Here is a 26,424-nt window from a genome sequence, read left to right on the forward strand (position 1 = left end):
CAACGCAGTCCTACGGAGTGAGACTTCTGACCTCGGAATGTAAAATGATAAATTCACGTTGTTTTAAGTCACTAAGTTTCTGGTAATTTGCTGCAGCCAAGACCGAAAATGAATACACTATCAAAATTCTGTAAAGCTCAGTCTCCTCCCCTATAAAGTGGAAATAATAAACCACATCTACTGCATAGGGTGGGTGTGATGATTCAACAAAAATCCTAGTATGTAAAGATCCTAGTGCGGGGCTTGGCCCTGAGATCCTCCGTGACTGCTCCCTAGACAAGCCTGCCCAGGGTCCCTTGGGTCAAGTGACAGACCCTCCCTCCCCCCTGTAACCCAGGGGCCTTGGGCGGCTCTCCAAACCTCCAAAAAGAGGATGGCAGATTCTCTGTAGGACCATTCAGCCCACTTTCCCTTCCCCTCCCAATTTCTGCCTGCTTCTGTTGGTCTTTGATAGTGTAATCTCTGATTCTGGGAGTTGGGGGTACGTGAGGGACATGGAAGCCACCATCCATTTTCCACCAAAAAAAATGTATCCTTTGCTAGAAGACCAGGGTGTGCACCTGGTACTAAGTGATGCCTCTAATTCCAGGGCAGGCCTTGGGCAAGTAATCCCTTTACCAAAAAAAGATGGTCCTTGTGAAAAATTGCTAGGTATTTTGTATTCGCATCCATCTATTTATTCACAGAACCATAAGCTTTCCAATGCTGGATTCACAGGCAAGGAAATATCAGCTGTCATTTTTAGAGGGAAAAGAAAGGAGACAGCACAGAAAGTAGGTTTAACACCAGCGTTTATTAGAGCAGACAGGATGGGGGGGCGGGGTGGAATAGATGACGGGACTCCTTTGCAGCCCCCAGGCTGGGCTTCACTATACCCTGCAAGACTTTCCAGAAGTTCCAGCTCATTGGCCCCAGGTGAGCTTCTCCTTCTGCCCACCCTGTCAAACCTGCAGGAAGGCCATGAGGGGCAGGGAAGGGAGTGATACTTCAAGCTATTGGCTTTAATGAGTGATGCAGGTTAGTCAAATGAAGCAGCATACATGTATATATATTTGCCATCAATCCCCGAGGCAGCCTTTGCCACAGAGGTCTGAAAACATCCGTTTCCATGGCTGAAAAATAAATGAAAGAAGGAGCCTCATCCCGTGTTTCAACAGTAGCCAGGTTGTTGCTTATCAAACTGCTGGCTGGAAAAGAACAAGAAAAGAACCATCTTGTGATGATCGACTTGATAAAAAGGAGAGAGGGAGAGGGCCAACAGCCGGCTGTCAGCTGTCATCTCCTAGCACTCCCCCATATGCACCAGGGCAGCACTGTTTTCCATGCATCCGACTTTTGTAATGGTCAGAAGGACCACGTCAGGGAGGAGCCCTTACTGTCCTCATTTTGCAAATGAGGAAGCAGAGAGAAAGTGACATTGTTCCCCACCCCCCGCCCCGCGATCAGTTTTCATGACCCGAATCTTCTCTGAATCCACGTCCCAAGTTAGTGCATCCCTCGGGCCACTGCTGCCCTGTTTCCAGGTGAGCGCCAGCTGCCTGCAGTGAGGCCCCCGTGGAACCTGGTTTTGCAGGAGCCAGCCTAGTCTGCACCCCGGGGCACACCTGGAGGTAAAGGCCTTCCTCAGTCAGGCCTTGGAGGGTGCCGCCCTGGGGGGCTCGCACCCCGAAACCTCTGCTCTCTCCCCACCCACACAATGGCAGTGTCTCCCTCTATGGAAAGGTGTTGGTCCAACTCCGGCCCCTCAAAAGCAGAGCTTCTGTTCCACCACCAGGCAGATGCTCCTCCCCTCACTGTTGGCTGATGCCCCTCAGAGGGACTCCACATCCCCCCACCCCCGCCCCCGGACACACACAGGACCAGCAGTGCCACCATCCACAGGGAGGGTGCCATCCCAACTACTGCCTGGCATGAGTGAGCGGCTTAATCACGCTCAGTTAGCTCCTCCATAATACAAGGCTAAACGTATGCCCTTAAATGGCACAGGGGTGTTAAGAGGATCAAATAGGAGACGTCACATGAGAGCACCCCGAAACTTACAAAGAACCCTAGTCTAGAGGGACTGCTCCTCCGCTGGCACAAAATCAACAAGAATGGAGATGTACGATTTCTCCCAACTGCAGATGATAAACCACCCGATCATATCCTGTCCTGCTTAGTCCATAGTCCAGAGGAGGAGAGACACCCACTTGGCTCACCCTCCGAAGGGATCTGCTACTGTATCTAACAGGATCTGGGAACGGGGAGACAGTGAGGGGAAAAAGCAAGTGGCCTCGCGGGAGCAGAGCGCAGGCAGGTGCGCAGGGGCGCGGGGAACGCTCACAGTCCAGCGCAGGTGGCCTACAAAAGCAAACCCTGAGCAAGAGGGATGCAGAATGGGTGGGCTGGGCAGACCCCCGGGGTTGGACGGCTAGGGGAAGGCAGGGAAGACGTGGCTGGTCCTGGCCACAGTAGTGATGGTTGTGATGGAGGTCACTGGTCAAGCCCACGGTTGCCCACCCCCACTGTAAAAACCAGAGTCTCCAAGAGCCACTCACCTCTAAATGTGTATCCCGGAGTGACTTTGTCTGGACAGCAAATAGGGTCACATCCCTCCCCTATTTGGGATCTCTTGGTGAGTCTGTAGGGGTCGGTCTGTGTGTCCCCAGGACCTCTCTCATCCTGGCTGCCACCTCTCCACCCTGCCTGGCTCTTGCCACTCCCTAGCCCTCAGCCAGCTGCTTAGCTGGCTCCCCTAAGCCATGGCTTTGAAAGCTCCGGGCCCATGCACGTGCTGTCCAGCACCATCTCCCAAAACCAGAAGGCCTGGGTAGGAAAAGGATCATACCAGAAGCTGGTCTTGAGCCCCTTACACGGGATGGACCACATTCCGGTCACAGTGGGGCTTGCAGTGAGGGTTCAGCCAGTGCTCCAGGAACTGCTCCTCGGCGCGGTGTTCCAGGCGGAGCAGATGGTGCATGTACTCCTGTCAAAACAAACCCACACAGCAGAGAGTCTTTTATCCACAGTGACAGCTGAGCTGCTATGGAGCATGGCACGGCGGTGCCTCTGAGACAGGGCGCGGACAGGCCGAGGGAGGCTGAGAGGTCGGACCAGAGGCGAACCTGTCATGCCCAGGTCTCTGTGGGGGGGAAAAGCAGTCAGGCAGCCTGCAGTCGATGGGCAAAATAAAGAAATCTGACAACCCTAAGTGCTGAGAGGGCGTGTGTCTATGGGAACTCACACACAGTTAGTGGGGTGTAACGTGGAGCCACCACTTTGAAAATTGGTTGTGGCCTACAATCCAGAAATCCCACTCCTCAGTTAGACTCTAAGCTGCGGCCCTCAAATATCAGGCATCAGAATCACCTGGAGGGTTTGTCAAAACACAGATTGCTGGGCCCCACCAGCCAGAGTTTCTGATTCACTGGGTCTGTGGTGGGGCTCCAGAATTTACATTTTGGGCAAGTTCCCAGCCAATGCTGATGCTGCTGGTCACTTTGAGAACCAGAGAAATGTATATCAGGAGCTGTGCAAGAATGTTCACAGCAGCAAAACTCTGTAGTAACAACACACTAGCACGGTGCCAAATATCCATTGACAGGAAGATGGATACATAAATTGGGGCAGGGTCACACCATGGAGTATTATACAGCAGTGTCCATGAATGAATTATAGCTACCTATGTAGTCACAAAACATGAATCACTAAATAAAATATTATTTGTGGCTGCATGCATTTGTGATAAAAATCATTTTTTTTAAGAGGCAAGGGATAACTATAAGAAAGCTGAAGTTGCTATAATACTATTATCAAACAAAAGAGACTTTAAAACCAACAAAACAGGGCACCTGGGTGGCTTGGTGGTTGAGTGCTTGCCTTCGGCCCAGGGCGTGATCCTGAGTCCCGGGATCCAGTCCCACATGGCACTCCCTGCATGGAGCCTGCTTCTCCCTCTGCCTGTGTCTCTGCCTCTCTCTGTGTGTCTCTCATGAATAAATAAACAAAATCTTTAAAAACAACAACAACAACAAAACAGTACTAGGGAGAGAGGGGCATTTCATAAAAACAGCCTAGCAGTTCCTCAAAAATGTTTTTATTTTTTTAAGATTTTTTAAAAATCTGATAGTCTCAGCTGCACCCCTCCATCGCTGCCACATCTGTAGGTCAGGTCCTCAGCGCTCCCCACCCAGGCTATGACAGCCTCCTCCTCACCCCTCCACTCCTCACTTAGCCCCCCTACCCCTCCACCCAACACCACACCTGCCCCCAACATCTCTGCTCCATCCTGACAGTGACCAGTTCAAAATGCTGTCCAAAGGGGTCACAGCTGCCCTTGGGCCTTCACCAGCACTGCCCACCTGGACGGAGGAGCAGGTGACAACTCACTCTGCCCTCGGGGTTGGTCTGCAGCCCTGGATAACGTCACTGTACCCAGCAGGTAAGGGCAGCTTCCTGTAGGATCTACTCCACTTCCCCATGCTTCACAACAACAGAGAGAGGCCCTGCCCCCTGCCCTGCTCCACACTTGTCATTGACAGCCTCATTGACTTCCGAGCTTCTCTAGAATCACTTTCTCCCTCATATGGTTCACCTGAAGGGTCTTTGATGAAGGGCCATTCACGTCCATGAGAACAGGGTTAAGGGGACCAACAAAGAACATTCCAGCACCCAGGGACTAGCAATAGAGGGAAGCCATGGACACGCCTATGCCTATACAAGGCTCAGAGGAAGAGGCCATGGGGGTCATGGAGGGGTGCAGCCTCTGCCGAGCAGGGAGGGAACAGGGAACAAATGCCCCAGCCCCTCTCTCCTCTTTTTCCTCTTGCCCTCCATGTCCTGCTGAGCCCACACAGAAGCCAGCTGGCCAGGGAACCCAGCGGTGCAGACTGTGCAGGTCAGCCACCTGAGCAGAGCAGGGTGCGGGATGGATGGGGAACAGGATGGAGACAACCAGCAGCCATACAGGATCATGGGTGCTAGGGTTGTGCCGTTGTCCAAGAAAGGAGCACAGAGCACAGACAGCAGATGCTACCGACGTATGCTGCAGAGGAGCCGCCCACTGAATACACTGAGCACCGGGATCCAGCCTCGGGAGTACAGCTATTTGCTTTGCGTGAGGTGGTTCTCCCTCCCCTCACGTCCTTGCTCGCTCATGCTCTGCCTCCATCCACGTGAGGGTCGCTTCCAGGGTCAGGGTGGTCTTGTCTTCCCAACAAGGCTCTGTCTTCAACCAAGCTCAGCCTGTGGGTTTCCCACATTGTTTCTCATTGCATTATCTCATATAAATGATACACAAGACGAAAAAAATGATAAATGATAAATCAACAGGTTGCTTCTTAAATAAGAGTGAAGTGACAAAAATCTCTTCCTTACAGACCTTGTCTCTCCATCTCCTGATCCAAACAGAGAAGCCCAGACTGCCTAGAACAAAAAATCTACCCATGTTGCTTCCTTGATGAAATTACTTGAATGGGATACACAGGGCTTAGGAGAAAATTTTAATTCCTTAATGTGGTTTGTATGGCTCTCTGTGATCCAGCCTGACCTTCCCTCACCATCAATCTGCCCGAGCCTTCCTGGATGGGTCACACTTGCTCTGCTCTCTGAGCTTATGCTATTCTCTCCACCTAGAACACCCCCATGCCTTCTCTTTTTCCTGTCTCACTTTCACCTGACTTTTCAGGCCTCAGCCTAAATGTTACTTCCTCCAGGAAGCCTTCTCAGATTCCCTGTGACCTCAGAGCTCTCCAGACATCCCCCAGCATTGCCCTGGTCACTCTCTTTGTCAGTGACCTCTCCCTGAGAGTAAGGATGTATTTGACCTACATCATATTTTTTAGTGGTGGTGCCATGTGGGTGGGCTTACATACTGGCACATGAACTTGATAGTTTCTCCCCAAAAGGGAGTAGGTAAAGATAAGAATAATTTTTAACTTGGAGGTAGGCTGTTGACATTGCTCTGAATGAAGTCTGGATGCTGTAATTATGGAATGGGAACCATTGCAAAGTGTAAAACAGATCCATATAAACACACATGGGTATCCCAAAACAGCAGGTCAATAATCAGAGAAGTGGTATCTCACTTTGGGAGAGAGTAATCATATTCAGTAATATCTGTGCAAGATTAAATTATTTTGGTATGTATAAATATCATAAAAATCCCAAATCCTGAACACTCTCCTATGGTATTGTAAAGCTTTGAGAGAGGAATCCAGTTTAGAACTGTAATTTTTTAAGTTTCTATGAAACCCTGTAGGAAGTCTGCATCTTATATTAAATATAGCCTTAAAAAAAAAAAAGCAGGGATAATGGGTTTCTCAGGGGTTGAGCGTCTGCCTTGGGCTCAGGGCGTGATCCCTGGGGATCCAGGATTAAGTCCGGGGAGCCTGCTTCTCCCTCTGCCTGTGCCTCTGCCTCTCTCTCTGTGTCTCTCATGAATAAATAAATAAAATAAAAACAAAAAACGTTTTTTAATGACAGTGCAAAGGAATGAATTATAAAGTGTCCAAGTTTCCTGAGTTGTTTTTTTTTTTCCCCTTTCCTGCAGGACCCATGCAGTTTGAATTTGTTTTGTTTATCATTGTTGTTTTCATCTGACTTGTCAAAATGCATTTCTTGTCCCAGGCAGGGAGTCTCTGGGGCAGCCAAGGAGGAGGCAGATGGTGAGAGGCTCCTGCGGGACCCCACTGTGGGACCACGACTCCCTAGCAGCTTGCAAGGACCTGTTTGTGAGTTTTGGGCTGAATCCTGCCCTTTCGTGCCCTGTCTGGGGAGTTTGGGGGCAGAAGAAGAATAATTGGGGGAAACAGGAAAGCAGTGTGGAGTCTTGTAAATAAAGAACAAAGTTTTGCCAGCACACAGCTGTCCTTCTACAGTTCCCTGCGAGCAGCTCACTGAAGGAAGCCCACGTGGCCACCTTCTTGCCTGCCTGTGTGCCAGGCGGTCCGGTAGAGAGGCTAAGAGGTCTGGGTGTGAGCCTGGGGCAGGGTCTGTTCAAGTCCAGACTCTGCCAGTATCGGTTGGCCTGTCCATCTTCATTGCATCCATCTGCACGACAGGGATGGCTCTAGCACTCATTTCCCTGGGCTGTCAGGATTAAATGAAATGATACAGGTTCTGTGCCACATACATAGTCTCCATCTATGCCTTTCAATCCATTTCTCTCCTCCCTCACCTGGTCCTGTACAATGAGAAGCTGACCTAGAAGTGCAGCCCAGACTCCCTTAGGGACCTGGGGCTTGCAGATGGGTCTGAAGTAGAGACCCCAGCAGGGGATTAGACGTAGGAGAGAGGGAGGCCTCCAGTGGAGTCCCAAAGGGTCAGATGGCTGCATCCTCTCCTGAAGGCTCTCTCATTCCGGGAACCTGCCTTTCTGCTTCATGCCCAGGGGCTGTGAGCCTGGAATTTATCATCTCTTGCTAGTTGACCTGTACTCTGCAATGCCTTTGCAAGAAGCCTCTTCCTTATGCGCTGCCCAATTCTTTGTGGTTACAATTAGATAAGAAAGATCTGAGCCTGTCTTGAAGTTGTAGGTGGAGCCCCTTTCCCAGGAACCGGTCTGCAGGAAATTGTCAATAAATGCTGGCAGAATGAAAGACCAAAGCAGCACTTTTTCCTCAAAGTGGGGGCTATGCCCCTCCTCAGGGCTCCATGAGGTCAAAACTCTTTTTTGGGGGGGAGGGGGAACTCTTTTTAGGATAATCTAAGACATTATTTGCCTTTTCATAGATGGATGAAACTGGTGCCTTAACCATTTTAGTGATAGTGACGACCATTATCACTGTCCTTGTGTCTTTTACCATCACGCACTCACAGTGAGAATACATAAATAAATATAGAATATTCTAAAAATGCCTGTTTCTCTGAAGAACACCCCTGTGAGGCAGACGAAAGTGACCCAATGTGAAGCATGCAGGCAGCACCTCTGTCACATGACCAAGTACAGTGGTTTCCTCAAAGAAGAGCCCTTAAGTGACTGTTGGTGTCAAGGACTAGCTGTGTTTGGCAGGCACCTTTTTGAAAATGAATGAAGTGAGCCTGTCACTTCAAGGAACAACTGACAGTACTAGTTACTAAACGATAAACTTGAGTCTGACCGTTTCCCAATACGTACAGATTTTTCTGATGAGATCAGTGGGGATTTTAACAAGCGTCTCCACTAGCATATAGCATTTGCATGCCTCATTTTTTAAAAAAGGATTTTATTTATTTGAGAGAGAGTGTATGAGAGAGAGAGCACAAGTAGAAGGGGCAGTGGGAGAGGGAGAAGCAGACTCCCCATTGAGCAGAGAGCCTAATATGAGGCTCTATCCCTGGACCCTGAGATCATGACCTGAGCCAAAGGCAGCCACTTAACCAATTGAGCCACCCAGGCACCCCATATTTGCATACCTCTTATATGCTTATTTGCATCCCTACTCATTTAATCTCTGTCCCATTCAGCCAAACCTCCAAACAGGCTTTTTAATGGCAGTGATCAAGGTATACCTAGTATAAGGCTTAGCACTTGGCACATAGTAGGACCTCAATAAAAATCACTGGAGAAATGTACAAATGAGTAAATGAATAGATGAAATTACTCTTCTTTTTCCATAATCCCTCTAAACCCCTCTTGGAAGTTTCCTCAATATCTGTGTCAATCTGCTCATTATAATGGCCCAGGCCAAACATACATAAAAAGCATCAAAGAGTAATATATATCTCACACTCCTAAATAGCAGCTGAAATCAGCATTGAAGAAAAACAACCAAAACAGACACACACATAGAGAGAGAAAGAAACAAGCACTGGTTTCCATGACATTTCCCTATTTATTTAAAACGTTAGGAAAATGGATATGCCACAAAGGCCTAGAAGCAATCATTAGTCAAGATGAAAAGCCAAACTGCAAATCTACTGAAAACCACAAATTCAACAATTGCATTGGCTGCATTAGAAATGACCCAGCATTAATGATAAACTCAAATGTTCCTGGATCAAGAAAGAAAGGATAGATGGAAAATGTTTTAATTTTTTTTTAGATTCCTTTCTTTTAAGGGGAAAAAAATTAAAGCAGAACAAAAACCAATATCTGCATTCCATGTCCAATCCCAAGTGTAATGATTTAAGTAAATAATCTCCAGTAATTAGAGAGGAAATTGGAAGCGATCCTTTGTGATGGCACTGGTGTGATAATGAAATTAAATACTCACTGGAACCTGATCTAAGCAGAGAATTATTATAGAATGGACAGTTAATCTATCAAGGCAGGAACTTTTTCCAAGAAGGCAAAATCCTTCCTCTGACATTTGCGTGAAATTAAAAGTCCATCAACATTTGGATGAATTATTTTGCTCATTAGTACAAGCAAGATAGTCCTCTACGCAGGACAGTGGCTCCAAACGTAACTTTAGGGCTCAGCGCTAAAAGAAAGCAGATCAGTGATGTGTGCGATTTACATCATTGTCACTCCAAACTGGCCTTTGACATCATGGGGCACAAAAGGGTAGTAGAGTGACTACACATATTTGTCAAGGAGCTAAACATGAAAGCATATTTTAAGAAGACCACTTACAATAAAGCTAATATGATTTATACGTGCCCAACAAGAACATTCCTTAAAGAAACACAGGCCGAATGGAAAGCATATTCCCAGGGCACATGACCACTTATGAATACACTCACAGAAGACATAATTTTAGCTCCAATGTCATCTTTCTAAAGAATTTCCATGGCTCACCCCAGCAGTTGGCAGATAATTTCTTCCCTAAATTTTGGGATGATTACAAGAAACGTAATGAATTTAAGTGAGGCCATAGAAAAGATGTCTTTGAAATAACCTCCTAGTTGTAGGATAGAGTTATATCCTCCACAATTTCTCCCCTGGAGAGAAGAAAAAAAAAAAGGAATGGAAATAAGTATAATGAGCATCTAGTAAATGCCAAATACTGTGCTTGGTGCTGAGGACCCAGAAATGCAACAAAAAGTCCATCTGCTCAAGCACTTTAGAATAGTCTAGAAAGAGAGACCAAAAAAAAAAAAAAGTCAGAAATAGCTATCTTGTGTTATGCCAGAGTGGTGCTCTAATTCCTGGTGGGGAGGGTAGGAGCATCAGGGGGGCCTCCCAAAAAAGGCATAATTTACCACGAATCTCTGTGAACAAGTAAGAGTTAACCAGGTAGACAAGAGCAGAAGAAACAAATGCAAAGGCAAGTGCGATAAGAGAATTTCAAATTCAAACACCATCATAGCAGACAACCTGCTTCTCCTCAGAGCTTTCTAATGCCAATGAACGGTGCCAAGTTGTCCATACAGACACCTGCAAGTCTGGATTCAGCCCCAGCCATCTGTGACCACCTCTCACCACTCTCCTGTATTGTTTTTATGAGACTTATATGTTTATTGAAACTAGGAGACTGGGCGTACTGGAATGAATGGTGTCCTCCCCAACATTTATGTTCATCTGGAAGCTGCACACATGACCTTCCTTGGAAGGAGGATCTTTGCAGATGTAACCAAGCTAGGATGAGATCATCCTAGATTAAGGTGGGCCCTAAATCTGGTGACTGGTGTCCTTGTGAAATGAGTGCAATTTGGACACAGGGACACATGGGACACGAGGCCCTGTGATCACAGACAGAGAGCCGGTTTGAAAAAACACCAAGGACTAAAGAAACCATCAGAAGCTGGGAGAGAAAGCCAGAACAGATTCTCCCCCAGAGCTAGTTCTCTGCCCCCATCCCACCCCACCCCCTCGGCAGGAAAGAACCAAACGTACCAACATTTTCTTCTCAATTTCTGGTCTCTAGACCTAGACTAGAGAATCAATGAGAGAGAGAATTGACGTCTGCTGTCAGAAGCCACCCCACTTGTGCCACTTTGTTATGGCCACCATAGGAGACAAATACACTGAGGAATAGGAAAAAGGATGTAAAGATGAAAGTAAAAAATTTTCCCTGAATCTTATCACCAAGAAAAATATGGTTCCTATTGTTTGGCAACATGTCTCTATAAACATGTACAGATAGAAGAGAGGGTAAGTGTGGTAACTTTAAAAAACCTTGTTTCTTGGGCGCCCAGGTGGCTCAGTGGTTGAGCGTCTGCCTTTGGCTCAGGGCGGGATGCTGAGGTCCTGGGATCAAGTCCCCCATTGGGCTCCCTACAAGAAACCTGCTTCTCCCTCTGCCTATGTCTCTGCCTCTCTGTCTCTGTGTTTCTCATGAATAAATAAATAAAGTCCTTTGAAAATAAATAAATAAATAAATAAATAAATAAATAAATAATAAAAACTTTATTTCTTTTCATTTTGAAAGTACTGGCCAGAGTATAGGGACCCAAGTACTCTTACGCATTCTCAAGATGAGGGTTGGTAGAGTTGATTAGGCCATTTGCCATATTTAATTCAGCTAAAAGTACATAAGCCCTCTGACCCAGCCAGTCCATTTGTTATTGCACTCGGCAAAACACATGTGCAAAAGGATCTTCATCATACCCTGGAAGTAACCAAAAGTGTCCATTGTTCTGGGAAGGGCTAAATAAGTTAAGTTGAAATATGTCTGCTCTCACAAAACACCACAGACTGGGTTGCTTATGAACAACAGAAATGTATTTCTCACGGTTTTGGAGGCTGGAAGTTGGAGATTAGGGTGTCAGCATAGCCGGGTAAGAGCACCCTTTTGGGTCACAGACTTCCCGCTGTAGCTTCACTTGGCAGAGTGAGCTAGGGAGCTCTCTGGAGCCAAATACCATCACATGGGGGGCAGGGGGGTGGTGAGGACATTGGCATATGAATTGGGGAGGGGGAACCACTGACATTCAGGCCACAGCATGATACATTTCTACTATGCTTCAGCTAAAAATGAGCAAGATGAAGACATATTGCTGAATGAAAAAAAAAAAAAATAGCAAGTTGCCGAACAAAGCCAACCCTACTTACCATACAGCCTCACTGTAGCTGCGAAGGGATACATTAAGCCTGATGCATTCAGAGCGCACTGATGAGGCCAGCTTGCAGAGCGGAGGCCGAGGTGGAGGCCAAGAGGGGGACAACAGGCCTCTAGGGCTTGGTAGGCCACTGTAGGACTAGGGATTTTATGGGGCATAAGGCAGGGAATCGTTGGAAGGTTTTGAGCCAGGGAGGAACAAGATCTGGTTTACATTTTTAACATCTGATTCTTGCTGCCCTCTTGAGAACAGACACAGGGGGATCCAGAGAGGAGGCAGGGAGGCCAGGTAAAAGAGAATTTCTCTATCTCCTCTAGGGACCCCAGTGTTAGCAGTAGAGGGTGAGAAATGGTCAGTCTGGATATGGGGCCCACAAAACTAGGGGAAGCCGGCACTATTCATCCTGATGTGGGAGGCAAGAGCAGGAGCTGGTGTCAGATTCAATGTAGGGCTGTTGGGTCTGAGCTGTCCGGAAAATGTTGCCAAGCAAGTGGACGGTCACGTAAATGAGTCTGGAGCTCCCGGGAGAGGCAATGTGCAGTTGTCGCCATAGACATGATATTTAAACTCACGAGACTGATGAGGTGGGAAGACAGGCCCTAGGACTCTCTGACATTTAAAGGACTGAGGATCCAGCAAAGCAGATGGAGGTGCACAAAGTGCCAAGCAGGCAGAGAAGTCAGGGGCAGGGTGTCCTGGGAGACTGGAATCCAAAGGAGCAGAGTGCCCAGAAGGAAGGGGGAGAAGTCAATTTTGTCATGCAAAACAAACACGGGCTGGCTCCTGGGCCTTGGGGTGTCAGGAACAGAGGCTGAGAGCCCCCCCTCACAGCTAGCTCTGCAGGACTGAAGTTACTGCTCTCAAACCACGGTGTGCACCGGCCCCCTGGGGCCTGTGGGAGGTGCAAGGAGGAGTGTGAGGCTCCAAGAAGCCAGGTGGCCAGGGCTGGGGACCACATTTTGAATAGCAAGAGTTTAGACCCAAACCCCAAAGACCAACAGAAGCACAATCATAACTGAGGAAATATTCAGGGAAGTCTCAATATTTTTTCCACTTTCTTCCTTCCAAATATAAACCTAGCCCTTCTTTCCATGCATCAATTTCACCCAAGGCGGATTTTTTTCCCCTCCCTTGGGATCTTTTCTTTTTTTTTTTTTTTTTTTTTAGATTTATTTACTTATTTGACAGAGAGAAAGAGAGAGAGAGAGCACAAATAGGGAGAGGAAGAGAAAGAGGGAGAAGCAGCCCTCCTACCGAGCCAAGAACCCGATATAGGGAGCCAGATGTGGGGCTCGATCCCAGGATCCTGGGATCATGACCTGAGCTGAAGGCAGACGCTTAACTGACTCAGCCACATGGGTGCCCCTCCTTCCCTTGGGATCTTAAAACTATTCTAACATGAGGTCTTTGCAAACTGTTTGGGGTCCTAATGTAGACCCCAAAATGATTCAACTGACACCTAATCCAGATGGCTGCCTCCTTCCCCCCCAGTGAATCTCAGCCTTCTGGGAGTGCCCATCGCATTCCTGTGAGATCTAGAACCCACTCCCCCAAATCTCTGAAGATTTGGGAGCCATGTTTCTCCCAAATCAGTCCCGTGGCCTGTTTTGCCACCATTGTAGCTTCCAGATTTGAGTGATTACCATCCTCTTTTGTCAATCACACAGCACACCACCCGCCACCTGCCATTCCCCACAAAGAACCACTAACACAAGGTTGCCGAATTAGCAGGCTTCTCCTAAGGTCTAGGGGTTGCAGAGGCTAATGACACACAGAGCACAAAACAGCTGCAAATTTAATGCCAGGAACTGCTGTAAATAAGTGTCCCCTACCCCTTCCTGCCCAGCTGCCTCCATACATTCAACATCCCTCCTGTTTTCTTCCCCAGAGCCATATGTCCTCTCAGCCTCTGTCCTCATCCCCACAGGGTTCCACCTTCTTCTATCAAGGATCCCAGCACCATGCTTACACTCCTTTGAGGCCAAGACCAATGCTCCCTGCAATGCAGGGCCACACCTTTCCAAGAGCATGATGTTCTTGCCACTGCATGGTCAGAAAAGAACAGTCCTTGCGGTAAATTGTGGTCAAAACAGTCCAGCCCCTTGGAAGCACGGGCACAGCTTGCCCGAATGTGTCTCCAAAACACCTGTCTGTCCACAAGAAGCCAACATCTGTTAATACTTAGACCACATGTCAGGATCATAAACGTTGCTTAGTAAATACTCCTGAACAGGGGATGCTGCAAATCTTCATACTTGTTTGCATTAGGAATTCTGTCCAAAGCTCCATTCATTCACCCCCATCACTAGCCTCTCCTCTCTGTACTGGTTTTCTTTTGCATGCTCCCTCAGAGGGAAGAAGTGAGATGAAATAACCCAACTAGTCATCTCTGTGATTTCAACTCAGGGGTGAGCATGAGTCTTAAGGCACAGTCCCCAAGAGTGCATGCATTTCCCAAACATCACTCTCTCTGCTCATTTCCATCTGGTCATCTCTTGAGTCACATGGCAAGGAGGGGCCATAACCTGTCCAAAAGTGTCATTTCCCATTACCCGTGGATAGTGGTAGCCGAAGGGCAGCTTTGACGAGGCTGTGTCCCAGACCTCTGTCCCAGACCTCATGGCTCCTGGCAACTAGCTCCAATCTTGTCACTCCCTTGCCCAAAATTCCTGGTGGCTCCTAATGAGTACAGAATGGAAGTCAACTCTCCTGTGATAGCCATGGCTTTGCAACCTAGCCCCACAGGACCTTCCGTTGCCATCACCTGTCCTTTCACATATTCCAGGGACTCAAGTCAAGGTTGAAAGTGGAAGAGAGAGAATTGGAATCCAGACCTTCTGAAAAATTATTCTGCAGGATGCCTGGGTGGCTCAGTGGTTGAGCATCTGCCTTCGGTTCAGGGGGTGATCCGGGGTGCTGGGATCGAGTCCTGCATCGGGCTCCCTGCGTGGAGCCTGCTTCTCCTTCTGCCTGTGTCTTTGCCTCTCTTTCTCATGAGTAAATAAATAAAATCTTTTTAAAAATTTTTTCTGCAAGGTCTTTTCCAAAGCACACACACACACAGCCTCACATACATACACAGTGATACACACACCCATACATATACACTCTTACACACATATTCTCTCGCATATACTCACATCCTCACATATACAACAAATACACACACCTTCACATACACACACACCCACACACACACAACACTCAGGATGCGCGTGCACTGAATACACAGGATGGTGCATCTGCAGGACAGTGCCCTTTCCCTAGCAAAGGGAAGACTAAGCAGAAGGTTTGCACAGAGAAACAAGGAGGGTAGCAGGTATCTTGGCAAAAGATAAAGAGCAAGGAAGTGTGGTTCCTTCCTCACAAATCAAAGGGACTTAATGAAGCCCTTAGTTCCCATGCTGTAGGGTTTAAGCCTGTGAGGCAGTCCCACCCACCAATCCCTAACCTCCCCTACGGCCACAGGTTGCCACTCAGGTCCAGACAAATGTGGGCTCACCCTGTCCGTCCAGGGCTCCATCACTGTCAACAGTGATGAAGAACCAGGATCATCGCGATGTCAGCTGTCACCTAAAATGAGTAAATCGCTTCTTCTACATGACAGGTGATGGATATTCATTTTGCTCTCAGCGAATCCATGAAAAGGAAAAGTCAACAACAAGACCTGATATGGGGGAAGAGGTCAAATATAGGTCTCGGATGTTGGATACAGTGGTAGCAGGGCCACCATGAAGGGAGGAGGCTCTGGAGCTTTAGAGAAACCTTCTAAATAAACTCCTCTGGCTTCTCACCGGGGGGCCGCATCCTGCAGTCCTTGGCTCTTCCTCAAGTTGCAGACTAGCACCAGGAAACCTGGCTTGTTCCCTCAAAGCTCTATTCAGTACCCTAAAATACAAGACCTAGAATAGACCTTTTAGCCAGATTCACTGCAAATTCCCTACCCTCTAGAGGAAAGTGAGCACCAGAAAAGGGAAACTGACTCATCCTAAGTCCAAAGCCCAAAGTCCATGACTAGTTAGTGGGAGAATGTGGACTGAACGGCACTGGGTGGAATATGCTTCCCACCTCCCCTCCATCCCTTGCCTGAAAACTCCTCATCCTTCAAGCCTCAGCCGGTGGACACCTCCTCCCTCCTTCCAGGTAGAGCTAGAGACCCTTTCCTCTCAACCTCATTAGAGAACTCGAATCTAGTTGAGTCGCTGTGACTCTGTCTCCACACAATGGACACAAGCACCTGGAAGAAGGAAGACTGTCTAGTTTGTTTTATGTCCCCAGTGTCTGGCACTTGGTAAGGCCCTATCAGTGTTAAGTTTAATGAAGTGCACATCAGGTCAGCAAGAAGCACGCTCTGCATGCACCCCATGAGCCTCCTACTCTCTCTGACTCAACTGAATCCAGACTGATGCCTTTGCTCTCCATATCACTCAGTTCAACCTTTAACTGTTCCCTAAACATTTCGTGCTTTTAGCTTTCATGTCCCCGACTGGCCCACAGGAGCTGGTATTACATATGCCAGGTCTCTCCCAGAAGGCCTGGCACAGTAGTTCCCAGCTTTGGGCTGCACGTTGATACCACCTGGGGGGCTTTGTCATCCACCCAATGCCCAGGCCACACCCCAGGCCATCCCCTCCTGGGATTGGAACCCAGGCATCAAATTTTTAACTTTCCCAGTTGGTTCCAGCATGCAGCCAAGGTTAAGAAACACATTCCTAGAAAAATGTGATACCAGAAATTGCTTATTGATTCAGCTGGTTCTGCATGTGGGTTAATATAATATAATATAATATAATATAATATAATATAATAATAAATATAATATAACGTAATAATAAATGATAGTACAGGAGATGCATACAGTAGCACAGGATAAAAGAGAAAGAGGTTGTTCAGCATGGTATAGCCAGGGTTCCTCACCCTTGGGACTATTGACATTTTAAGCAAGATCATTCTTTGTTATGGGAGCTGCCCTGTGCATTATAAGATGTTTAGCAGCATTCCTGGCCTTAACCCATGAGACACCAGTAGCAAACCCTCCTTCTTCCCACCTTACCTATCCCCCCACTGCCCTCTCCCCCTGCCTCCTCTGCATTGTGACAACCAATGTCTCCAGACACTACCAGATGTCCCTGGGGATGGGGGAGCAAAATCATCTCCGGATGAGAACTACTGATATAGACTAGCCACCAAGTAATTTATTGCATATTTATTTCCCACTTCAACTGTAGGTCACATGAGCACTTTTCCAAATTCGGCTGAGTGGCAGATGATTCTGGACACTGGGGTGTGTTTGGGGAGGGACATGCAGGGCTGGGCTATACACAGGAGGCATGAGGGGTCAGCAGTGAGTTCTGAGGCAAGAGAGAATCACACAGAAACTAGATATTGTAGGCTCAAGGCAGTTAAGAGAAGTCATTGGTGATCAGCCTATAAAAGATGACCAAAAACAGAACAAAACCAAAAAAGTGAGACATTCCGTAAAATCACAAAGTTCGAAGCAAGATGCAGGTTGTAACAGGTGAAGACCAGTGGCGACCAGAGGTCAGAGAAAGGAAATGGTCAGAGAAGGATCTCTGGGAAGTTCTGGGCGGGGAAGGACCACACTCAGCCGTGTTGGGGACACAAGACTAGAATGGCAGGGAGGGTGACGCAGGAGGAGCGAGGGAGGCAGGAAGCTGATCTGCGTGGTCCAACCCCCGTGCTACAACCATCCAAACTCACCTGTTGCCCAATGTCTAAGATGCCTTCAGCCCCTGTGAAGGCTGCCGTTCCCCAGCCGGAGCTCAGAGGAACCAGGGCCAGATGCCGGCAGAGAAAATGCCCAGTGGCCGACTCTACTGCTGATTAGAGCCTGTCTTCTGAGACCTGTAGCCTCCTAGGTTGCTGAGGAAGAGCCTCTGGAACAGCCCCTCCAGACATCAGGCCAAAAGCACAAGGTGCCAGTTGGAGCCCCTGGGGACCCTCAATCCAAGCATTCCGCTCCCCACACTTTCTGGGTTTCCCCAATGTCTGCCCACATTCCTTCTCACCCCCTTCGAGTTCCTCCTCTTCTGCTCACCTCTGAGTGTTGGTGTCCCCAGACTTCAGTGCTCGGCCTCTTCTCTTCTAACCAGTTCTCAAACCATCTATCTGAAGCTCCAGTCTTCACCTCCCCATTGTCTTCCACAGAACACAAGATAAAGTCCACGGAACTCCAACCCTCCCTGATCTTGCACCTGCCCCACCCCTTCTACCCTGCGCTTAGATATTTCAAGCCACATCTGACTTCAAGAGAGAAGGGAGAGAGAGAAAGACAGACAGACAGGAAGAAAAGACAGACAAGGCATGCCCACTCCTGACAGCCTAAAGTCCTTGATTCATTTCTAAGCCACTCTGTATAACAGCCATTCACTGACTTCTCTGTGTCTGCTGTCAACTCTGAGCAGCAACTGCTCTGACAAGCAACTGCTCTGACAGCCTCTGCACCTTGCCTGGTCCCTGGTACTTAATAATCAAAGGAGTAGTTACTGTTTGCTGAGTATTATTATTATTATAAGTGCCTTACTAGGAATTCCTTTATTTTATCCTTATAGTTATTTTATGTTATTATTTGGAATAACAATATTAGAGGAAGGTAAGTAATATTTATTGTTAGCCCCCTTTTATAGATGAGAGTACCGAGGTATGGAAACATGTGGAAAGCTGCCCAAGTTTACACAGGTAGAAAATGGGAAGCCAAGCCCACACAGTCTGACCCAGAGCCAGCACTCTTCAGCACTGCGCAGCATTGCATTTTTTTTTAATACTGTACCTTAATAAGAGATTTTTAAATGAACTCATCCTGGTAAAAATTAAAAAAAAAATACCAGGAATGTTAGTACTTCTCCAGGGAATGGGGGGACAAGCCAGGCCTGGGGTCAGTGTGGCAGGATCTAATAGCACCCAGCACAACCGACAAAATGAAGGCAAGGATGGGTTCAGGAAGACAAGGCAGGGGCAGCCTGGGTTTAGCGCCACCTTCAGCCCAAGGCCTGATCCTGGAGACCCGGGATCCAGTCCCACGTCAGACTCCCTGAATGGAGCCTGCTTCTCCCTCTGGCTGTCTCTCGATCTCTCTCTCTCTCAATCTCTCTCTCTCTGTGTGTGTGTCTCTCATGAATAAATAAATAAAATCTTAATAATAAAAAAAAGAAATGATGAATACCCACCATTTGCTTCGACGTGAGTGGAACTGGAGGGTATTATGCTGAGTGAAATAAGTCATTTGGAGAAAGACAATCAACATACGGTTTCACTCATATGTGGAATATGAGAAATAGTGAAAGGGACCGTAACCAGGGGAAAAACTAGAGAGGAAGACAAACCATAAGCGACTCCTAACTCTGGGAAACGGAGGGCTACAGAACAGGGGATTGGTGGGAGGATGGGGTAACTGGGCATTAAGGAGAGCATGCAACTTGATGAGCACCTTATACTGTATGTTGGCAAATTGAATTTAAATTCAAATAAATGAATTAAATAAATTTATAATAAATAAATTAAATAAATAAAAATAATAAGTAATAATTAAAATAAATTCATAAAATGATTAAATTAAAATTAAAACAAAATAAATAAAAATAAGTAATAATAAAAGAAAATTAATTAATTAATCAATTTAAATTAAAATAAATAAAAATTAAATAATTAAATTAATAAAATAAATAAAAATACTAAGTAATAATAAAAAAAAGAAGAAGACGAAGACGATAACAAAGACGAAGACAAAGAAAAAGAAGAAGAAGAAGAAGAAGAAGAAGAAGGAGGAGGAGGAGGAGGAGGAGGAGGAGAAGAGATCACACTGTCCCTTCAAGTAGCAGGGGGCTGGCACTCACCCGCATGGGTTCATCAGGGAAGCCAGGTTTGCTTGGCCTGTCCTGGCGTCGGGACCTGAGAAGCTGTTTGGCCTGCTTTTCCGTCAGAATCGGGGAGGACCCTGAAAAAGTCAGGAAGGGGCCTGAGGGACTCTAGGCACACAAGCTCATGCTCCAGTTCACAATCTAAGACAAAAGATTTGCAAGTTCAATTTCGGTCACACACAAAAGTTCTTTCACGGCGACCTGTCCCAAAGGATGTGGCATTCCAGAGGGCTCCGAGAAGAATTGTAAATTGTTTCTAACATGGTAAACTCAGAGCAAAAGCTGTACAATTTCAACAGACTTACCTATTGCAATGTGTATTTCTTTAAAAGTGAGTGCTAACTTCATGAATATAGAGTTTTTTTTTCTTTCTTTCTTTCTTTTTTTTTTTTTTAAGTAATCTCTATAACCAGCATAGGGCTCGAACTCACTACTCTGAGACCAAGACTTGTATGCTCTACCAATTGAGCCAGCCGGATGCCTCTGGATAAGTTTTTTATTTTTTATTTTTTTTTTAAAGATAATGAACTGTATTCTTTTTTTTTTAATTTTTTTTTAATTTTTATTTATTTATAATAGTCACAGAGAGAGAGAGAGGCAGAGACACAGGCAGAGGGAGAAGCAGGCTCCATGCACCGGAAGCCCGACGTGGGATTCGATCCCGGGTCTCCAGGATCGCGCCCTGGGCCAAAGGCAGGCGCCAAACCGCTGTGCCACCCAGGGATCCCTGGATAAGTTTTTTAAAACATATTTTCCTCAGTTCTCTGGTCAATGTGTTTCTCTTCCATTAGATTTGCTTTGATTTTTTTTTAAAGCCCCAAAACACTAAATCAACTAAAAGTTGTTATTGGAAGATTCTCCTTGAGAACAAGATTGTGTTAAACTTGATAATCACACATGATCCCTTGAAGAAGCTGTTATGATAATAAAATTATATATTAAGTTTTAATAATCACACATAAACTCCAAATGATATCATCAAATAAGTCTGTCAAGTCTTGATGATCTCATATGAACTCTAAAAGATGCTATAGTTGGGGTGCCTGGGTGGCTCAGTTGGTTAAGCATCTGCCTTCTGCTCAGGTCATGATTCCAGGGGATCAAGCCCCACATCAGGCTCTCTGCTTAGTGGGGCATCTGCTTCTGCCTCTGCCCTTCCCCTCCACTCATGCTCGCTCTCTCTCTCTCAAATAAATAAATAAAATCTTTTTTATAAATCAAATAAAATGGGATCCCTGGGTGGCGCAGCAGTTTAGCGCCTGCCTTTGGCCCAGGGCGCGATCCTGGGGACTCGGGATAGAATCCCACGTCGGGCTCCCAGTGCATGGAGCCTGCTTCTCCCTCTGCCTATGTCTCTGCCTCTCTCTCTCTGTGACTATCATAAATAAATAGTTAAAAAAAAATTAAAAAAAAATAAAAATAAATCAAATAAAATATAGTATAGTTAAAGGTTTATCAGCATTTCTGAGAATTAATATTCAAATACATTTAAAGATTTAAAAAAAATAATTTATCTCTAATGATAGCAATTCTGGGAGCCTGCTCCTGGTGAGCAGGGAGGATTGAATTATTATATATTATGTATTCTTTGAAATGAAAAAATATTTCAAAAATATAAAATAGGCTTATTCCAGTTTATCATGTCAGGAGAGAAGTAGGCCGTTTTCAGAGTTTATGCTCACCTGCGAAGTCAGTCAGTAAGGTGAGGGAGAGGACGAGCACAAATAGCTTCTCCATCCTGCCTTGCTCGCGTCTCAGCCTCCTGCAGAATGAAGGCCCCCGGGAATGGGCCAGCCTACTTGAAGAAAGCCACGTCCGGCCCAGGCTTGTTTATGCTGCAACTAGCTGCACTTACGGTATGATGCTAAGTGAATATGACTGAGTTTTTAATATGACCACTAAACTATTTTCCTCTGAAACCCTGTCAGTTTTCATCCTGAGCAAGGAAATTACCCCTCTGAGATGGGGCACTGCATAGCGTGAATTTGAGAAGGCTGCACCGATATTCGCTTCATTTACACAGACACGGTCATGCAGTAGTTTGTGTTTGTAGCTTCAGAGTATGCTCCACCTGTCTTCATCTCTTTCACTAATCATCTCTTACATTTGCACATTGTATGGCATTTCTCCAAAGCCCGTCCACCAATTTGATTTGACCTTCCTGAGAGTTTCGGAGGTAGGAAGGGAAACTGGCAAAGTGCAGAGTAAAGGGGAAAGTTTTTTCCCAAATGTCTGTGGAGCCAGAAAGACCAGGGTTCATGTCCTGGCTTCACCTCTTTCTAGCAACGTAACCTTCGGTAAATCACTTACCCTTCCTGAAATTCAGTTTCCTCCCCCGTAAAAGGAGATAATAGTCCCTATCTTGTGGGTGTGATTAAAGATGAGGGGTAAGAAAGATACAGATGCAATGAAACGCCGGGACACCTGCACCCCGATGTTTCTAGCTGCAATGTCCACAATAGCCAGACTGTGGAAGGAGCCTCGGTGTCCATCGAAAGATGAATGGATAAAGAAGATGTGGTCTATGTATACAATGGAATATTACTCAGCCATTAGAAACGACAAATACCCACCATTTGCTTCAACGTGGATGGAACTGGAGGGTATTATGCTGAGTGAAGTCAGTCAGTTGGAGAAGGACAAACATTATATGGTCTCATTCATTTGGGGAATATAAAACATAGTGAAAGGGAATAAAGGGGAAAGGAGAGAAAATGAGTGGGAAGTATCAGAGAAAGAGACAGAACATGAGAGACTCCTAACTCTGGGAAACGAACTAGGGGTGGTGAAAGGGGAGGTGGGTGGGGGGTGGGGGTGACTGAGTGACAGGCACTGAAGGGGGCACTTGATGGGATGAGCACTGGGTGTTATTCTATATGTTGGCAAATTGAACACCAATAAAAAATAAATCTATATTAAAAAAAAAGATGAGGGGTAAGTAGCAGCTTGCACCATCTCCATTTAACAAATAAGAAAGTGAGGTTCAGAGAGATGGAAGCACGATCAAGTTTGCACATTATGGATGCCGGGGTAGAGTCAAACTCTCCAGTCTTTAAAGACCACTGTTCTTCCCGCAATGCTCAAAAGGGCCTCCTGCAATATGCCGTCAGTAAGCAGGGTAAGCAGCTCACTCCAGACTTAGGGTTATTTTTCTAAAGACAATAAAATCTCAGTAAGCTGACATCCTTTTTAAATTCAAATCATCTGTAACTATTACATAAAGAAATTATTAAATAGGAGCACCCGGGTGGCTCAGTGGTTGAGCATCTGCCTTCAGCTCAGGTCGTGATCCCAGGATCCAGGATCGAGTCCTGCATCGGGCTCCCTGTGAGGAGCCTGCTTCTCCCTCTGCCTGTGTCTCTGCCTCTCTCTCTCTCTCTCTCTGTCTCTCATAATAAATAAATAAAATCTTAAAAAAAGGAATTATTAAATATATTCTTTAAAAAATATGTCCAGAAGGTATGTAGCACTGGTGAGGATGAAATCCTCAATTCAGAGGAGTAAGCTGCTATTTCTGTGGTCACTTGGCCAGCTCAAAGGACAACAATGACCTCTCTGTAGTTGTCCGAGTTAGTGCTAATGTTGTGTAACTGATATTGAACCTAAATGTTCTGCGGGCTCTGATGGTATAAAGACAATTTGAACAGATTGTAAACTGGGGCGAGGTGGGGGGAGTTGGGGGTGGAATAATGCATTATCAGCAAAGTTGCTCAGATTTAGATCTTTGGTTTTTTGCTCTCTGCCACATCCTTCTGTTTTTATATCGTTTTCAATAACTGAGGAATTTTAGGAGTATTATTTTAGGAACAGATATTTGTCACATTAGACATCTTGGGATTTTTTATGTGCGTTGTTAAATTTTTCATTGCTTTTGTTCTTCATGGTCAAATCGAACACTGACTGTATTGTTTTATCAAATAAATATCTTCAGTGGAACAAAAAAAGAAAATGTATACCTTTGTAGAAATTTCTACTGTGTTCAATGTAAATTGGACATATTAGAAATTAAGAAAAGTATTTTTTAAATTCAGTAACTTTTGTCCATATCAGTAGTGTTCACAAAAAAAAAACATAATGTGGGGGCACCTGGGTGGCTCAGTGGTTGGAAAGGTATCTGTCTTTGATTCAGGTCATGATCCTGGGGTCCTGGGATCGAGTCCCACATCAGGCTCCCCACAGGGAGCCTGCTTCTCCCTCTGTGTCTCTGCCTCTGTCTGTGCGTCTCTCATGAATATATAAATAAAAAAATCTTTAAAAAAAAACAAAAACATAATGTAGTATACAAGCCACATACATAATTTAAATTTCTCTAGTAGTCACATTTTTTTAGTAAAAAACAGGTGAAATTTTTTATAATCTATTTTATATACCATGAAATATCCCAAATATTATTTATGTCAATATGTAATAAAGCTAAGCAAATTACTAATGAAATATTTTGTGAGTTTTTTTTTCTATCAAGCCTTCAAAATCCGGTATGTATTTTTATATTCATGCATTTCAGGTGCTCAGTGGCCACATGTGGCTGGTAGCTACCACATGGAACAGCATGGATCTAGATCCTTCTATCTCTACCACCTGCATCTAGGCTACTGTTGTTGCTCCTCACGCAGCTTCCATCACCAGGCTCCCAACTAGTCTCCCAACTTTCCTTCCTACTCACTTCGATCCATTCATTCTCCATGCAGCAACAAGGGTGACTTTTTTTTTAAGATTTTATTTATTTAATCATGAGAGACACACAGAGAGAGGCAGAGACATAGGCAGAGGGAGAAGCAGGCTCCCTGCAGGGAAACTGATGCAGGACTCATCCCAGGACCCCAGGATCATGAACTGAGCCAAAGGCAGATACTCAACCACTGAACCACCCAGGTGTCCCTGGGTGACTTTCTTAAAATAGAAAATGGACCTCATCACTTCCCTGATTAGAAATCCTTTCTTGGGGCACCTGGGTGGCTCAGTCAGTGAAGCATCTATCTCCCGCTCAGGTTATGATCCCAGGGTCCTGGGATCTAGCTCCTTCCAGCTCCCTGCTGTGCAAGAAGTCTGCTTCTCCCTCTCCTTCTGCCCCTGCCCGCCCCCTCTCGTGCATGCCCTCTGTCTCAAATAAATAAATAAAATCTTTAAAAAAAATCCTTTCTTCTCACTGGACTCAGAATAAAATCAGAATCCTTACCATGCACCACAGAACCCCGTGGCATCTCCACCTGCTGCCCTTTCCAGCCCCACTGTGACCACTCCCCTCTAGCTCCCTGCAATCTAGCCACACTTAACAAACCCTTTCTCAGCACCTTTGCACATGCTCTTCCTCCCTCTTTTAATGACTGGATCCTTCTTATCCTTCAGGTTTTGATTTGAAATTCTCTTGCTCAAGCAAGCCTGCCTGTACCAACCTCATGAAGGTTCCCTGCCCCTTCCCCCGCCCCACCATTCCACTCCATTTCCATAGTACTCACCATAATGTGTAAGTAAATACTGGTTTTGTTTACTTTTAAAAATCTGGCTCTTCCACTGGACTATCAGCTCTAAAGAAGTGTGTATTACTTTTGTACTTTAGAAAAAGAAAAAAAGGAACCGCCGGTGGACAAGAGAGGTGCTTCTAGAGACAAGTCAGGGGCCTATAACCCACCCTGGGAGGCTGGCTCAAGGTTTCAGGGGAAGGGGCAGAGGGCTCTTCAGGTGTGATGGCTGGGCCACTCAAATGTCCCTCTGCCGATATTGTCCTAAAGGGATAACTATAGGAAAACTGAAACAGCACGATCACTCTGTAACGAGTGTCACTCTGGTGGGAATTCTTTTCTACCCTCTACCCTGATTCTCAAGGAAAGCAGCCGCGGGATCAAAGGAGGTGAATCTGCAGTGCTGTTGAAGCTGCAACTCCCAAAACCTCCACAAGGTGGCAGCCTAGAGGGCAGCACCAGGGGATAACCAAGGTCACGGGAAAGAAACACAAGGCCATGGAGGTTAATTCTTCTAGAAGCTGCCAGGAATTCACTGTAAACGGAGAGACATGGCTCTGCTGTGCCTCAGACTGTTTTCCTAGGATTTTAATCAAATCTGAAGATCTTCATTAGATGCAGAGGCCTAGGAAAGCTTCATTACCAATTACCAACAGAAAGAATGCTACCAACCAAAATCACGTCATCCTTACACAACTGATATTTCCATTTGTGTGGGTTTCCTGTCTTTTTGTAAAAGGAATTCTTGGGGTACCTGGCTGGGTCAGTCAGTACAGCATGCAACTCTTGATCTTGGGGTTGTGAGTTTGAGCCCCACATTGGGAGTGGAGATTAAAAATAAAATCTTTTTTAAAAATTAAAAAATAAAAAGAATTCTCAAATTTCACTGCCTAAGGATCAATGATAAACCTGACACCATCAAGCTCCTGCCATCATCACACCAGATTCTCTCTTAAAAGGATAAGACAGTGGGGTCCCCTGGATTGCTTAGTGGGTTAAGCATCTGTCTTCAGCTCAGGTCATAATCCCAGGGTCCTGGGATCAAGCCTCCCATCAGGCTCCCTGTTCTCTGAGGAGTCTGCTTCTCCCTCTCCATCTGCCCCTTTCCCCTATTCTCTCTCTCTCTGTCTCTCAAATAAATGAGTAAAATCTTGAGAAAAAAAAAAGGATAAGATAGTAATTTA

General features: G+C 46.0%; 1 protein-coding gene across 1 annotated transcript; it reads right to left on the minus strand.

Moving 5' to 3' along the window:
- Nucleotides 1-774: 774 nt before the first annotated feature.
- C2H17orf67 (chromosome 2 C17orf67 homolog) lies at nt 775-22,484 on the minus strand. Its single transcript, XM_025995983.2, has 4 exons — nt 21,464-22,484; nt 19,758-19,858; nt 2,828-2,965; nt 775-1,187 (listed from the first exon to the last, which is right to left on the minus strand). Exons 1-3 carry the CDS (start codon nt 21,516-21,518, stop codon nt 2,849-2,851), a joined length of 273 nt encoding a protein of 90 aa, XP_025851768.1. The 5' UTR covers nt 21,519-22,484; the 3' UTR covers nt 775-1,187; nt 2,828-2,848.
- Nucleotides 22,485-26,424: the final 3,940 nt, after the last annotated feature.

Source organism: Vulpes vulpes, chromosome 2, assembly GCF_048418805.1.
Source record: "Vulpes vulpes isolate BD-2025 chromosome 2, VulVul3, whole genome shotgun sequence".
Lineage (NCBI taxonomy): Eukaryota > Metazoa > Chordata > Mammalia > Carnivora > Canidae > Vulpes > Vulpes vulpes.